Source organism: Schistocerca gregaria, chromosome 2 (assembly GCF_023897955.1).
Source record: "Schistocerca gregaria isolate iqSchGreg1 chromosome 2, iqSchGreg1.2, whole genome shotgun sequence".
NCBI lineage: Eukaryota > Metazoa > Arthropoda > Insecta > Orthoptera > Acrididae > Schistocerca > Schistocerca gregaria.
The window spans coordinates 641,708,966-641,724,434 of record NC_064921.1 but is presented as its reverse complement, the minus strand read 5'-3'; the positions used below and the strand labels follow the sequence as shown (position 1 = coordinate 641,724,434).

The 15,469-nt window shown below is 40.1% G+C and overlaps 1 protein-coding gene across 1 annotated transcript in view; it reads right to left on the bottom strand.

Annotated features, from left to right (window-relative positions):
* Positions 1-15,469, bottom strand: part of LOC126335913 (Down syndrome cell adhesion molecule-like protein Dscam2) — a 217,596-nt gene that overhangs the window by 7,414 nt on the left and 194,713 nt on the right. Inside the window, exon 21 of the mRNA XM_049999387.1 lies at positions 5,845-6,128. Coding sequence (XP_049855344.1) covers positions 5,845-6,128 — 284 coding nt within the window. The remainder of the gene's footprint in view (positions 1-5,844; positions 6,129-15,469) is intronic.

Here is a 15,469-nt window from a genome sequence, read left to right as displayed (position 1 = left end):
TGTCACATTTGAATGCCCTACAGGTCTGGATATTGCAAGATCTACCAGTCAGGCAGATGGAGAGCCACAATTTCAAACACTGTCAAGTATTGATAACATAGTATCACACAAGTACAGGATCTCTATCCTTCAAAGTCATCACTCGACATCTGACACTGTCCACACCCTTTATATACCCTGGTAACAACATTTAACATCAACAACACTAATCTCTCAAGTGATTGATCCAAATGTCACAGAGAACTAATTATTTACATACCCATCAGTGGTGTGTGTTTGTAGGAAGTTACATTGAAATCTGAACATGTCTTCTGAGTGCTTTCACTATTTTTATCAGGCAGGTAAAAGTATGTTCAGGATTCCAAGACAAGTTGCTGCCCAGCATGTAGTGAATAATCAATTATAAGCTTGCAGCTTTAAAATGTTAACAGTTCTCTGTGCCATTTGACTGTTTACTACTGCCTAAAAGCCTCAAAAGCACTCTTCTAAAGAAGAATAAAATGGTTTAAAAAATGGTTCAAATGGCTCTGAGCACTATGGGACTGAACTGCTGTGGTCATTAGTCCCCTAGAACTTAGAACTACTTAAACCTAACTAACCTAAGGACATTATACACATCCATGCCCGAGGCAGGATTCGAACCTGCGACCATAGCAGTCGCACGGTTAAGGACTGAAGCGCCTAGAACTGCGAGACCACCGCGGCCGGCAAAATGGTTTATGCTGGGTAAAATAATCAGCTATGTTTTCTTCATGAGACACTGTTCATGCACAAGTATGAGTTTTTAAAAAGATCAAACTGTACTCAGTGTGGCAAAAAGACTCAAAAATATGAATATAACTGTGCTCAGCTGAGTTAGATGTGGCTTATCGCCTAAAATTAATGTCTGTTAAAAACCCAGCACAAAAAATGTGCCCATAAACTAAAAAAAAAATCCATAAAGAGAACATCCCAGATTGTAATTCCATGTGAATTAGGTGAGGGTGATGTGATCAAGATTTCTAACAATGCCAATAAATCAGCCTTTGGTGTAGTACCTTCAAAATTTCAACAGATTGGTTCAGGAGATGGAAAAGGCTATGCAAAGCGAAAGATGCGTGAGATTGGTGATGTAGTTACTAATAAAATGGCAACATGAAACTTCTTGGCAGATTAAAGCTGTGTTGCCTACCTACACTCAAAATTGGAACCCTTGCCTTTTGCAGGCAAGTGCTCTACCACCTGAGCTACGCATGAACGACACACGACCCATCCTCACAGCTTTACTTCCATCAGTACCTCACATCCTACCTTCTAAAATTCACAGAAGTTGTTCTGGAAAACACGTAGGACTGCTCCCCTGATTAGAAAGGATATTGCAGAGATATGGCTCAGCCACAGCCTGGGTCAGGTGATGTGTTGTGCTTGGCTAGCTCTTTGGCAGAGCACTTGTCTATAAAAGGTAAAGGTCGTAAATTTGAGTCTCAATCTGGAATAGAGTTTTAATGTGCCAGGATGTTTCATACCTGCACACAGTACACTGCAGAGTGAAAATTTCAAGGGCCACTTTTAAGGCTCAAGTGATACATGCCACTGCTTGAGGTGCCAAGCTAAGAACTGTAGCAGAGGCACCACAACTGTAAGATACAGGACATAAAACAAGTAGTAGTGGCTGCTTGGGATGCCAAGCTGTCAGGGCACCTGTGGCACCAAAATGCAAGATCTGTATACATTTGTATCACAGTTAGTAGTGAAAACTGACATGAGTGAAAGATATGTGGGAAATGGGGAAGAAGGAGTCTGCCAAATGATAAGTCACTTGTGTGGAAAAATGTTCTAGTATTGACTGGCCTTGCAAACAGGCAATTTCTTATCTGTGTATGTTGCAAGTAGCCAATCAAATAAATGAAGAAGAAGTATAATACATGTATCCACCAAGAAAAAAAATAATTTGGCCTTAATTCCTCAAGTGTTGTCAAGTAAATAGATTAAGTAGCCCTTGTGCAAATGGCTTTAGTACCAGTACCAATAGGCTACCAAGTTACAAACAGAACTGAAGATTGACAGAAGTTCATGCAGGTAAATTCTGCACAATTTTCATCAAATTTGTAGATGGTCTGTAGATAGAATCATCCATATTGGGTCACTTCACATAGAATGGCACCAAGGAAAATATTACTTGTAAGAGAGCTATTTGACTTGAGTCATCTGACAGTGGTATATGGGAATGTCAGCAGCACCAACAAGTAACATCATACAGTTGGATCATTTTTAATGAAACTGCTTGTAAACTAAGAAGATCTTATAAATAATATCTCATTTTGAATGAATTAATGTGTTCTTCCCAGATTACTATTAGGTGACTACTAAGTACACACATGATATTGTGTTTCGTATACTTTAACGTCTGCTACTGCAATTTCAAAAGAGGATTCAGATGCCAGAAGTGAAAAGTAAATTTAAAAGACAAATAGCAAAACGTTCACAGTCTTATGTACTAGGCACCAGAGTTATCATTTCCTATTGCTTACTCAAATGTTAAAATGGTGGCCATTTGGAAATTATGTATTTATAAATGTATTTATTTCATGCTATAGGGGAGATGCATATTGCAAAAATGTACATAAAATAAAAAGTAAAGAAAGAAACAGCTGAAACTGAAAGAAAATATAAAGTACATTCTCTGGAGCAGTTTTTACTCTAAATGTTTAAACTATCAAAATGAAGTTTTACTACTTGAGGAATAAGTACTGAAAGATGAATGTCTGCATGAAAAAGAGATTGAAATATCATCACAGGCATATGAAAGTATGTCTGAAGACAAAATATTAGGTATGAGGAAAGTAGGGCAATATTTGCTTGATCAAAAGTCTAGACAATAGATACAATCAACTTCTGACAAACAATTAAATCAGTGCATCTAAGTTACAGTGTTGGTATGGTTACATACAAAAGTTTGAACTTGTTGAAACTGTAGGGTCTGATTTAGATACAGTGAATGTGACTGCAAAATGAATAAATGAAGACTCTGCCGTTTACTCACAAAAAAAGATTTTAGTTCTGAAAGAACTTCATGACAAAAATGTCTCATCCTCAAAAACTGTAAAATGTGGAAGACTGAAAACAGGGACAACAATAAAGTAATAGTGTTATTAGCACTACAATTATGGAATAATGAATCTCATTAGTCCCTAAAGTGAAAAAGAAAGAGCTTGATGAATAAAGTTCCTCATTAACAGAAATGTCAGAAACAAAAGCAATTGGCCATGAGCATTAATATATATATATATCAAACTAATTATCTTAATAGGCAGGTCAAATGATTTCCATAAAAATATCACAAAGTGGCTACAGTGAATTTAAAAATGTGTCCGAGGTAGCTTACTGGGCACTGTCTTCAGGTAAACTGATTAGGATGGTGCCATAGTCAATTTTGTATATACTCTAAGAAGCTCACCCTTGACTAATACTGTGTACAACCTCAATAATGGTTGATTGTTGAAGGTTGAGGGATATACACTCCTGGAAATTGAAATAAGAACACCGTGAATTCATTGTCCCAGGAAGGGGAAACTTTATTGACACATTCCTGGGGTCAGATACATCACATGATCACACTGACAGAACCACAGGCACATAGACACAGGCAACAGAGCATGCACAATGTCGGCACTAGTACAGTGTATATCCACCTTTCGCAGCAATGCAGGCTGCTATTCTCCCATGGAGACGATCGTAGAGATGCTGGATGTAGTCCTGTGGAACGGCTTGCCATGCCATTTCCACCTGGCACCTCAGTTGGAACAGCGTTCGTGCTGGACGTGCAGACCGCGTGAGACGACGCTTCATCCAGTCCCAAACATGCTCAATGGGGGACAGATCCGGAGATCTTGCTGGCCAGGGTAGTTGACTTACACCTTCTAGAGCACGTTGGGTGGCATGGGATACATGAGGACATGCATTGTCCTGTTGGAACAGCAAGTTCCCTTGCCGGTCTAGGAATGGTAGAACGATGGGTTCGATGACGGTTTGGATGTACCGTGCACTATTCAGTGTCCCCTCGATGATCACCAGAGGTGTACGGCCAGTGTAGGAGATCGTTCCCCACACCATGATGCCGGGTGTTGGCCCTGTGTGCCTCGGTCGTATGCAGTCCTGATTGTGGCGCTCACCTGCACGGCGCCAAACACGCATACGACCATCATTGGCACCAAGGCAGAAGTGACTCTCATCGCTGAAGACGACACGTCTCCATTCGTCCCTCCATTCACGCCTGTCGTGACAGCACTGGAGGCGGGCTGCACGATGTTGGGGCGTGAGCGGAAGACAGCCTAACGGTGTGCGGGACCGTAGCCCAGCTTCATGGAGATGGTTGTGAATGGTCCTCGCCGATACCCCAGGAGCAACAGTGTCCCTAATTTGCTGGGAAGTGGAGGTGCGGTCCCCTACGGCACTGCGTAAGGATCCTACGGTCTTTGCGTGCATCCGTGCGTCGCTGGGGTCCGGTCCCAGGTCGACGGGCACGTGCACCTTCCGCCGACCACTGGCGACAACATCGATGTACTGTGGAGACCTCACGCCCCATGTGTTGAGCAATTCGGCGGTACGTCCACCCGGCCTCCCGCATGCCCACTATACGCCCTCGCTCAAAGTCCGTCAACTGCACATACGGTTCACGTCCACGCTGTCGCGGCATGCTACCAGTGTTAAAGACTGCGATGGAGCTCCGTATGCCACGGTAAACTGGCTGACACTGACGGCGGCGGTGCACAAATGCTGCGCAGCTAGCGCCATTCAACGGCCAACACCGCGGTTCCTGGTGTGTCCGCTGTGCCGTGCGTGTGATCATTGCTTGTACAGCCCTCTCGCAGTGTCCGGAGCAAGTATGGTGGGTCTGACACACCGGTGTCAATGTGTTCTTTTTTCCATTTCCAGGAGTGTATGTTGCAAGAAGAATCATCAGTATATTATTCCACCTACACACATCTCATAAAATGACCGTGTCAGTAAAATAAGAGAAACTTGAACTCATATGAAAGCTGACTGACAGTTGATCTTGAGTAGGCTACATCATTCACAAGTGGAAAACACAAGGGGAGAAATAAAAACAGCACACAAAGTACTATGTGCTGCATACCATAATGTTCACACACTAGTGCAGCCACATTAGAATTTGTGTGAAGATATATATAACACAAATGTTTACAAATTTAAGCGGAAGGGCATATAAAAACTAAATAACTAATAGGCTGGAAGTTTTAATTAGTCAGTGAAAAGTGGCACTCTTAAAGCAAGTAGGAAAGTGAGTAGTGAAAGTCAAACCAAGTTTTTGATTTCAACCTGTGTTTACAATAAGAGGCACCTACAACACTAACATTTTCTATTTTTAAATCTACTTGCAGTATTGGAATTTTGGCTCCTGGTAGTATTTACTGAGCAACTAGTTGTCTCCTTGTACTTTGAACATAACATGTGAAAGGGACCAGTAAATTCCAGTCACCAGTAATGATGCTTTATCACTAATGCAAAACTTCTATGGTGAAAAAATTAATTTACAGTATGCTTGCTGTGTAGGTAACTGTACACCTGTTGAATAGTAACCAGTCTCTCATTTTACCACAACCCCATACATACTGTATTAACACTGACATTGTAATTGCAGCAGGGATGGTATAATAGTGATAAGCTGATGCCATGGCACCTACAATATTAACATTTTCTATTTTTAAATCTACTTGCAGTACTGGAATTTTGGCTCCTGGTAGTAACTACTGAGCAACTAGTTGTCTCCTTGTTTTATTCTTATTTCATTTGTGTTTGCAGTGGAATTAGAAACTATAAAACAAGTTCACAGTTAATACTCACTCTTTCAGAAGGCTGGTAATGAAAACATTGGTCTGATGATAATGGGGATCCTTTATCTGAACCATCAATGTTGATATGGTTGGGAACCAGGAAAGTAGCATACGGGCTAATATCCTCTCTGCAGCCAAATGATACTCGAGATGGAGTTGAAAGAAAAGCAGCTTCTTGTGCACTTTGGCACATTACAGCTGCAGCTTTCACGTTGTTCCCTCTCACTGTAGACGTTGAATCACATCCTCCAACATTGTCCATATCTGCCACAAGTCCAATTTCTGATGGCTTGCCTTTAAAAGGAAAAACAGTCAGGTTGTTTCTTATAGGCTATTGATCTACATGTAAAATATATTTTAAAATTTAGCATGTGTTTCTTTTCTCATCTGTATGTGTGATGTATATTGAGTAATGACAAAAAACATGATGGTCAAAACATGTGCAGTTGGGAATAATTAGCATCTTATCAAACTACTGTTGTAGAAGAAAGTAAAGACACTTGAAATTTGTTAAAGACTAGATGAGCAACAGTAATTATCAGGATGTTGAGTGTAAATGAACTGTTTATTAATGGATGAAATTTGATTGTTTTCATCTGCAAACTGAAAAGCTAGCTAATTTTTTCTACTAACACCTAGTTTAGCTTAATGAAATTACATTCTTGGTTAATACATCTAAAGAAGAAACTTACATCATTATATGAATGCATGGTGCCTCTTCTTTCAGACATGTCCAAAAGAGCAAGATACCATGCATTCAAGTAATTGATTCACCTCAATGGGCAATGAATCCACCACCTTCTGGGCAGATACACAATTACGTCCAACCTCCTGTGGAAGTCTCAGTGTAGCAAGTAGGAGGGGACATGGAAAGGAACTGCGGATAGGTGGCTGTAGGCGGAAATGTGGGTCAGCTAAGAGCCATGCTGAGATAGTCCACACAATAAACACTGTGTCAGGGTGGTGCAGTGGTTAACACAAGTGCCTAGTAAGCAGATCACAGGTTAGGATGTTGGTCCAGCACACACTTTCAGTCGTCTCCACTGATTCCACATAAAGTCCCAATGCAGCTGACATCAGTACTCCCTTCCCTTTCCTTTCCCTTCTCCCCCTCCATCTTCAAATTACATAAACGAAAAAATAATTATTTAGCATTTATTTTTATTTTTATTTTTATTTATTTAATCGTATGGCTAGGGACCTCCATCGGACAGACTGTTCACCAGGTGCCGTTCTTTCAAATTGACACTACTTTGGCAACCTGCAGTCAATGAGAATGATAGGATGATGATGAGGACAGCACAACACCCAGTCCCTGGGAAGAGAAAATTCCCCGGCCCAGCCGGGAATCAAACCCGGGCCCAGAGGATTGACAATCCGTCACACTGACCATTCAGCTACCATGGGCGGACATTATTTAGCATTAATGGGTAATGAAAATGTCATTTCATGTATCTGTCCCCACATCATGTAGAGAACACTACAAATATCTGGAAATAGTTATGTGATGTGATTAACATAACCACAGTATAAGACACAAATATAATTCTCATGTAGACTTTGCTCCACTTATCATTATGATGTCACACCCCCTTTGGTGTGAGTGTATGCACAAATTTTGTTAGTAAGATTGTCAAAACTTATTGAATTCTCTCTTGAGGCATGATGGCCTATACATGTGATAACTGGTTCTAGACATCATGGAGTTGACATCCAAGCTGGTTCCTCAAATGTACTATTGGGAACAAGTATGGTGATCTTCCTGGCCACAATGATATCTAACATCATGCATACAGTTCACGTAGACAAATGTGCCCTGTGTGGATGAACATTATCCTGTTGAAAATGGCCCCATGCTACTGTTGTGTGAGAGATGATAGCACATGAGATGATGTCTGTGATGTACCATTATGCTGTAAGAGTTGCCTCAGTCACTGCCAGCCCCATCCTGGAATTATAGCCAATAGCTCCCCACATCATGACATCACGAATGACACTGTTATGCCACTCCAAAACAATGGAACCTCTCCCCAGGTTGTCACCACAATCACTGATAGTGATCATCCATGGTAGTGAAGAGATGTGATTCATTCCTGAGCACAGTGTGACATCACTTATCAGCAGTCCATGCTTCTCTGTCAAGGTACCACGCCAAACACAATCATTTGTGTTGTGATGGTGAGGGATGATACAGTGTGTTGCAGGGAGTTTGTTTCTTGTTGTTGCATGGCAGGTGCAAATGTCAAGGGGTTACAGTGTGCCTGATATAGAATGTAGCGATCCTTCCTTGTGATGTGACTAGAACCTTGATGATAAGTATTCATATATAGTGCAACATAGAGCCATTGTCAAATCCAAATGGCTCTCAAATCAGGACATTGCACGCACAATTAGTCTAACTGGGCAAATGGAGACCCAAAATGAGGCCTTTCAAACTCTGTTTGATTTCTGATAACACTGTCTCCATCTTCAGGTACTTCACAATGATCACTCATAAACTAACCACAACACGCTTTCATCATGGATCAAAGGTGACGAGTGGGATTGGACACCTCTGTTGACCCTGAAAATTATTTCGAGCAGTTAATTCATGAGCTCACATGCATAGTAACTTGTTGTGAAAACACACTTGACCTCTTAGCAACAAGTAATACTGAGTGAATAACAAACATAAAAACTCATACAGGGGTTAGCAGGGTTGTCATAGCAAGATTGAATATTGTAACCCCCAAAACCTCCAAATATAAACAAAAAATATACCTATTCAAAAAAGCAGATACTAATTCAGTTGACTCCTTCCTGAGAGACAATGTCCACTCCTTCCAAATTAATGATATAAGTGTTTACCAGATGTGGCTTCAATTCAGAGAAATAGTATCGGCAGCAATTAGGAGATTTATACCAAATAAATTAACAAACGACGGAGTAGATCCTGATTAGTACACAAAGTAGGTCAGAACACTGTTGCAGAAACAACGAAACAAACATGCTAAATTTAAACAGATGCAAAATCCCCAAGATTGGCGGTCTTTTACAAAAGCTCAAAATTTAGTGCTGACCTCAATGCGAGGTGCTTATAACAGTTCCCACAAAGAAACTTTGTCTCAAAACTTGTCAGAAAATCCAAAGAGATTCTGGTTATATGTGAAGTATGTTAGCAGCAAGAAACAATCGATGCCTTCTCTGCGTGGTAAAAATGGAGATACAATTGAAGACAGTGGTGCCAAAGCAGAGTTACTAAACACAGCCTTCCAAAATGCCTTCACAAAAGCAGACGAAGTAAATATTCCAGAATTCGAATCAAGAACAGCTGCCAACATGAGTAACATAAAAGTGAATGTCCTCAGAGTAGTGAAACAACTTAAATCACTTAATAAAAGCAAGTCTTCTGGTCCACACTGTATACCAATAAGGTTCCTTTCGGAGTATGCTGATGCATTGACTCCATACTTGACAATCATATACAACTGTTTGCTCGACGAAAGATCTTTACCCAAAGACTGGAAAGGTGCTCAGATCACACCAATACTCAAGAAAGGTAGTAGGAGTAATCCACTTAATTACAGGCACATATCATTAATGTTGATTTGCAGCAGGATTCTGGAACATATATTGGGTTTGAACATTATGAATTACCCTGAAGAAAACGGTTTATTGACACACAGTCAACGTTGGTTTAGGGAACATCATTCTTGTGAAACACAACTGGCTCTTTGCTTGCATGAAGTGTTGAGTGCTATTGACAAGGGATTTCAGATCAATTCCATATTTCTGGATTTCCAGAAGGCTTTTGACACTGTATCACACAAGTACCTTGTTGTTAAATTGTTTGCTTATGGAATATTGTCTTAGTTATGTGACTGGATTTCTGACTTCCTGTCAGAGAGGTCACAGTTCGGAATAATTGACTGAAAGCCATTGAGTAAAACAGAAGTGATTTCTGGCATTCCCCAATGTAGTTTTATAGGCCGTTTGCTGTTCCTTATCTATATAAACGATTTGGAAGACAATCTGAGCAGCCATCTTAGGCTGTTTGCAGCCGATGCTGTCATTTATTGTCTAATAAAGTCATCAGAAGATCAAAACGTATTGAAAAGCAACTTAGAAAAGATATCTGAATGGTGCGAAAATTGGCAGTTGACCCTAAATAACAAAAAGGGTGAGGTCATCCACATGAGTGCTAAAAGTAATCGGTTATACTTTGGTTACACTATAAATCAGACAGATACAAAGGCCATAAATTCAACTAAATACCTAGGAATTACAATCATGAACAACTTAAATTGGAAGGAACACATAGAAAATGTTGTGAGGAAGGCTAACCAAAGACTGCGTTTTATTGGCAGGACACTTAGAAAATGTAACAGATCTACTAAGGAGACTGCCTACTCTACGCTTGTCCATCCTCTTTTAGACTGCTGCTGTGTGATGTGGGATCCTTACCAGAGAGGACTGATGGAGTACATTGAAAAAGTTTAAAGAAGGGCAGCACGTTTTGTATTGTCACAAAATATGGGAGTGTGTGTCACTGAAATGATACAGGATTTGGGCTAGATATCATTAAAAGAAAGGCCTCTTTCATTGAGTTGGAATCTTCTCATCAAATTCCAATCACCAACTTTCTCCTCCAAATTCTAAAATATTTTGTTGAAACTGACCTACATGGGGAGAAACGATCACCACGATAAAACAGGGGAAATCAGAGCTCGTACGGAAAGATGTAGGTGTTCATTCTGTCTGTGTGCTATATGAGATTGGAACAATAGAGAATTATGAAGGTGGTTCAATAAATTCTCTTCCAGGCACTTAAATGTGATTTGCATAGTATCCATGTAGATGTAGACGTAGAACTGTCGATGGTGTGTATAAAGTCGCACTGACCACTGACCACATATTCTGGGTGCTTCTCTGGGAATGTTTCAGGGATTGTGTTACATGTTCTTGGATGACAGGTACAGATTTTGAGGGGTTGCAATGTGTTTTGTACAGAATGTAGTGATCTTTCGCTGTGAAGCCCACATGTGGTTGACCAGAAACTTGACAACGAGTATGCCTGCCTTCACATTCCTAGACAGTTGAACATTGGGCCATCGTCACATCCAAATGTCTCTAAAATTTGGGTGTTGCATGATTAGTCCAACTGGTCAAATAAAGATCCACAATGAGGCCTCTTTCAAACTCTGTCTGGTTTCTAATAACACTGTCTCCATGAGTACACGGCATCTCTGTGTCCTTCACAATCATCACTCATTATCTGACACTGTACAAGGCCCATTGTGTACTCTGTCAGGCCCTAACAACACTAAACATGAACAACATTAACATACTCTGGTGTCCACTCTTCTTTTCACAGAGAATTGATACTCTAAATCGTTTACACACCTACCAATAGTGTGTCACACCAGTAATTATCAGACATGAGATGCAAGCATTAAATAAAATTTTGCTGTGTATATGATCATTTTGTTTCACAGACAAATATTCTGACCAGTGTAACTGGTCTATGGGTTAAAAGCACTTGCAAGTGTGCCCCATAGGGCGTAGAATTAAACATAATGTCTGATGGCATGCTGTATCATCAATATCAGCCAGTAGGAATTAAAATAAGTACTATCAATGATGCGAAAATTGACAGATGTGAAAATTACCAAACTATCAGTTTAATAAGTCACAGCTGCAAAATACTAACCCAAATTCTTTACAGACGAATGGAAAAACTGGTAGAAGCCGACCTCGGCGAAGATCAGTTTGGATTCCACAGAAATGTTGGAACACGTGACGCAATACTGACCCTATGACTTATCTTAGAAGATAGGTTAAGGAAAGGTAAACCCATGTTTCTTGCATTTGTAGACTTAGGAAAAGGTTTTGACAATGTTGACTGGAATACTCTCTTTCAAATTCTAAGAATGGTCACTGTAAACTACAGGCAACAAAAGGCTATTAACAATTTGTACAGAAACAAGATGGCAGTTATAAGAATCGAGGGCCACGAAAGGGAAGTAGTGGTTGAGAAGGGAGTGAGACAGAGCTGTAGTCTCTCCCCGATGTTATTCATCCTGAATATTGAGCAAGCAGTGAAGGAAACAAAAGAAAAATTCGGAGTAGGTATTAAAATCCATAGAGAAGAAATAAAAATCTTGAGATTCTCCGATGACATTGTAATTCTGTCAGAGACAGCAAAGGACTTGGAAGAGCAGTTGAACGGAATGGATAGTGTCTTGAAAGGAGGATATAAGATGAACATCAACAAAAGCAAAACGAGGCTAATGGAGTGTAGTCGAATTAAGTCGGGTGACGCTGAGGGAATTAAATTAGGAAATGAGACAAAGGCCCCCGGAGTAGACAACATTCCATTAGAACTACTGACGGCCTTGGGAGAGCCAGTCATGACAAAACTCTACCAGCTGGTGAGCAAGATGTATGAGACAGGCGAAATACCCTCAGACTTCAAGAAGAATATAATAATTCCAATCCCAAAGAAAGCAGGTGCTGACAGATGTGAAAATTACCGAACTATCAGTTTAATAAGCCACGGCTGCAAAATACTAACGCGAATTCTGTACAGACGAATGGAAAAACTGGTAGATGCGGACCTCGGGGAGGATCAGTTTGGATTCCGTCGAAATGTTGGAACACGTGAGGCAATACTGACCTTACGACTTATCTTAGAAGAAAGATTAAGAAAAGGCAAACCTACGTTTCTAGCATTTGTAGACTTAGAGAAAGCTTTTGACAATGTTGACTGGAATACTCTTTTTCAAATTCTAAAGGTGGCAGGGGTAAAATACAGGGAGCGAAAGGCTATTTATAATTTGTACAGAAACCAGATGGCAGTAATAAGAGTCGAGGGGCATGAAAGGGAAGCAGTGGTTGGGAAAGGAGTGAGACAGGGTTGTAGCCTCTCCCCGATGTTATTCAATCTGTATATTGAGCAAGCAGTAAAGGAAACAAAAGAAAAATTTGGAGTAGGTATTAAAATTCATGGAGACGAAGTAAAAACTTTGAGGTTCGCCGATGACATTGTAATTCTGTCAGAGACGGCAAAGGACTTGGAAGAGCAGTTGAACGGAATGGACAGTGTCTTGAAAGGAGGATATAAGATGAACATTAACAAAAGCAAAACGAGGATAATGGAATGTAGTCAAATTAAATCGGGTGATGCTGAGGGAATTAGATTAGGAAATGAGACACTTAAAGTAGTAAAGGAGTTTTGCTATTTAGGAAGTAAAATAACTGATGATGGTCGAAGTAGAGAGGATATAAAATGTAGACTGGCAATGGCAAGGAAAGCGTTTCTGAAGAAGAGAAATTTGTTAACATCGAATATAGATTTATGTATCAGGAAGTCGTTTCTGAAAGTATTTGTTTGGAGTGTAGCCATGTATGGAAGTGAAACATGGACGATTACTAGTTTGGATAAGAAGAGAATAGAAGCTTTCGAAATGTGGTGCTACAGAAGAATGCTGAAGATTAAATGGTTAGATCACATAACTAATGAGGAAGTATTGAATAGGATTGGGGAGAAGAGAAGTTTGTGGCACAACTTGACTAGAAGAAGGGATCGGTTGGTAGGACATGTTTTGAGGCATCAAGGGATCACAAATTTAGCATTGGAGGGCAGCGTGGAGGGTAAAAATCGTAGAGGGAGACCGAGAGATGAGTACACTAAGCAGATTCAGAAGGATGTAGGTTACAGTAGGTACTGGGAGATGAAGCAGCTTGCACAGGATAGAGTAGCATGGAGAGCTGCATCAAACCAGTCTCAGGACTGAAGACAACAACACAACAACAGTAGTAAAGGAGTTTTGGTGTTTGGGGAGCAAAATAACTGATGATGGTCGAATTAGAGAGGATATAAAATGTAGACTGGCAATGGCAAGGAAAGCGTTTCTGAAGAAGAGAAATTTGTTAACATAGAGTATAGATTTAAGTGTCAGGAAGTCATTTCTGAAAGTATTTTTATGGAGTGTAGCCATGTATGGAAGTGAAACATGGACGATAAATAGTTTGGACAAGAAGAGAATAGAAGCTTTCGAAATGAGGTGCTACAGAAGAATGCTGAAGATTAGATGGGTAGATCACATAACTAATGAGGAGGTATTGAGTAGAATTGGGGAGAAGAGGAGTTTGTGGCATAACTTGACAAGAAGAAGGGACATGTTCTGAGACATCAAGGGATCACAAAGTTAGCATTGGAGGGCAGCGTGGAGGGTAAAAATCATAGAGGGAGACCAAGAGTTGAATACACTAAGCAGGTTCAGAAGGATGTAGGTTGCAGTAGGTACTGGGAGATGAAGAAGTTTGCACAGAATAGAGTAGCATGGAGAGCTGCATCAAACCAGTCTCAGGACTGAAGACAACAACAACAACACTATCAATAAAGGATATAAGTCTCCACCTCCTCATTCTTGCTATAGAATCAGAAATAGAATTCATAGACATTCTTAACAAACATTTGGAGCATGATGAAATTACACTCTTTAAGACCTGAAAGTGGAACTTTTTTGACAGTAAACACACCATGCTAATGCAAATGCCTTGCAACAGTGGCCAAAATGTTAGTCTGTCTGTATGACAGTATCATGAACATATATCCACAAAAGCATTACTGAGAATAAAATGGCCACAGGACCCAACACTCATGCAAGAAAGCCAATTGATCACTAAAGGCGGACATGATCTGTTGTGTGGCATTTTGTGTTGATACTTTCATTCTTGTGAAATTGGTGCAAGATTGTAATGCAGCAGTGAAAGATTTATGATTTTTACACAATTTTCAAACTGAGACATCTTTTAAGTTGCATATTTATGCAGAACTTCATATTACAGAACACTTATGTTATTCCTGACCAGACACTAAAAACAACATCATTACTGTAGTTTGGCTCTCCATTTTCCACAGACAGAAAACCATATCATATCTTTCCAAGAACACAGAGTCAGCAATACTACTACCATAAGGAAGCATTTTAAGTAGCCCTCATCCAGTGCTTCCTATTTGTTAATGATTTTTTAAATTTTGCTTTTCTTCCAGCATTGCAAGTAGCACCTGCCAGCTCAACTGACAATTAGATTAAATTTTCAACTAAAAATGTGTGTGTGTGTCATTGAGCACCCATGCTCTATTTTGTATTTTTGGTATTTTAAACATTAAACAATCAGTGAGACTTAATTTTGATGAAATGGTTAATTGGCTGCCATGCCTGAAAGATTTGTAAACAAGGTGCATCAGAGCTCAAAATATTTTAAAATGTGTTAGCTCCAAAGCTTGGAGAGCAGACCAAAGTTATCAAATCTCTGTATGATCCCAAGTTGACTATGGAGTTATTGAAAATAATGAATGCTGTTCACCATGATGATATAGGCTGGTCACTGAAGCATTTAGTACTTGCCCCATTCCCAAACTTTGTTCTGAGGTTGGTGAGGCACCACTCTACATCAGGCGACCACTCCTCATTGTGACACAAACATACAAAATGTACTCTTAGCCTCTTTTCACCTATAAAACATTCCATTGCTGGCTTTCCATGCAAACAACTCTGTAACATCTGTTTGCGAGCAGTGATATCTTTCAGAGTATATGCAAACAGTTTTGATTTGGAGGTGGGTGTAGCACATAATAAGTTACCCAA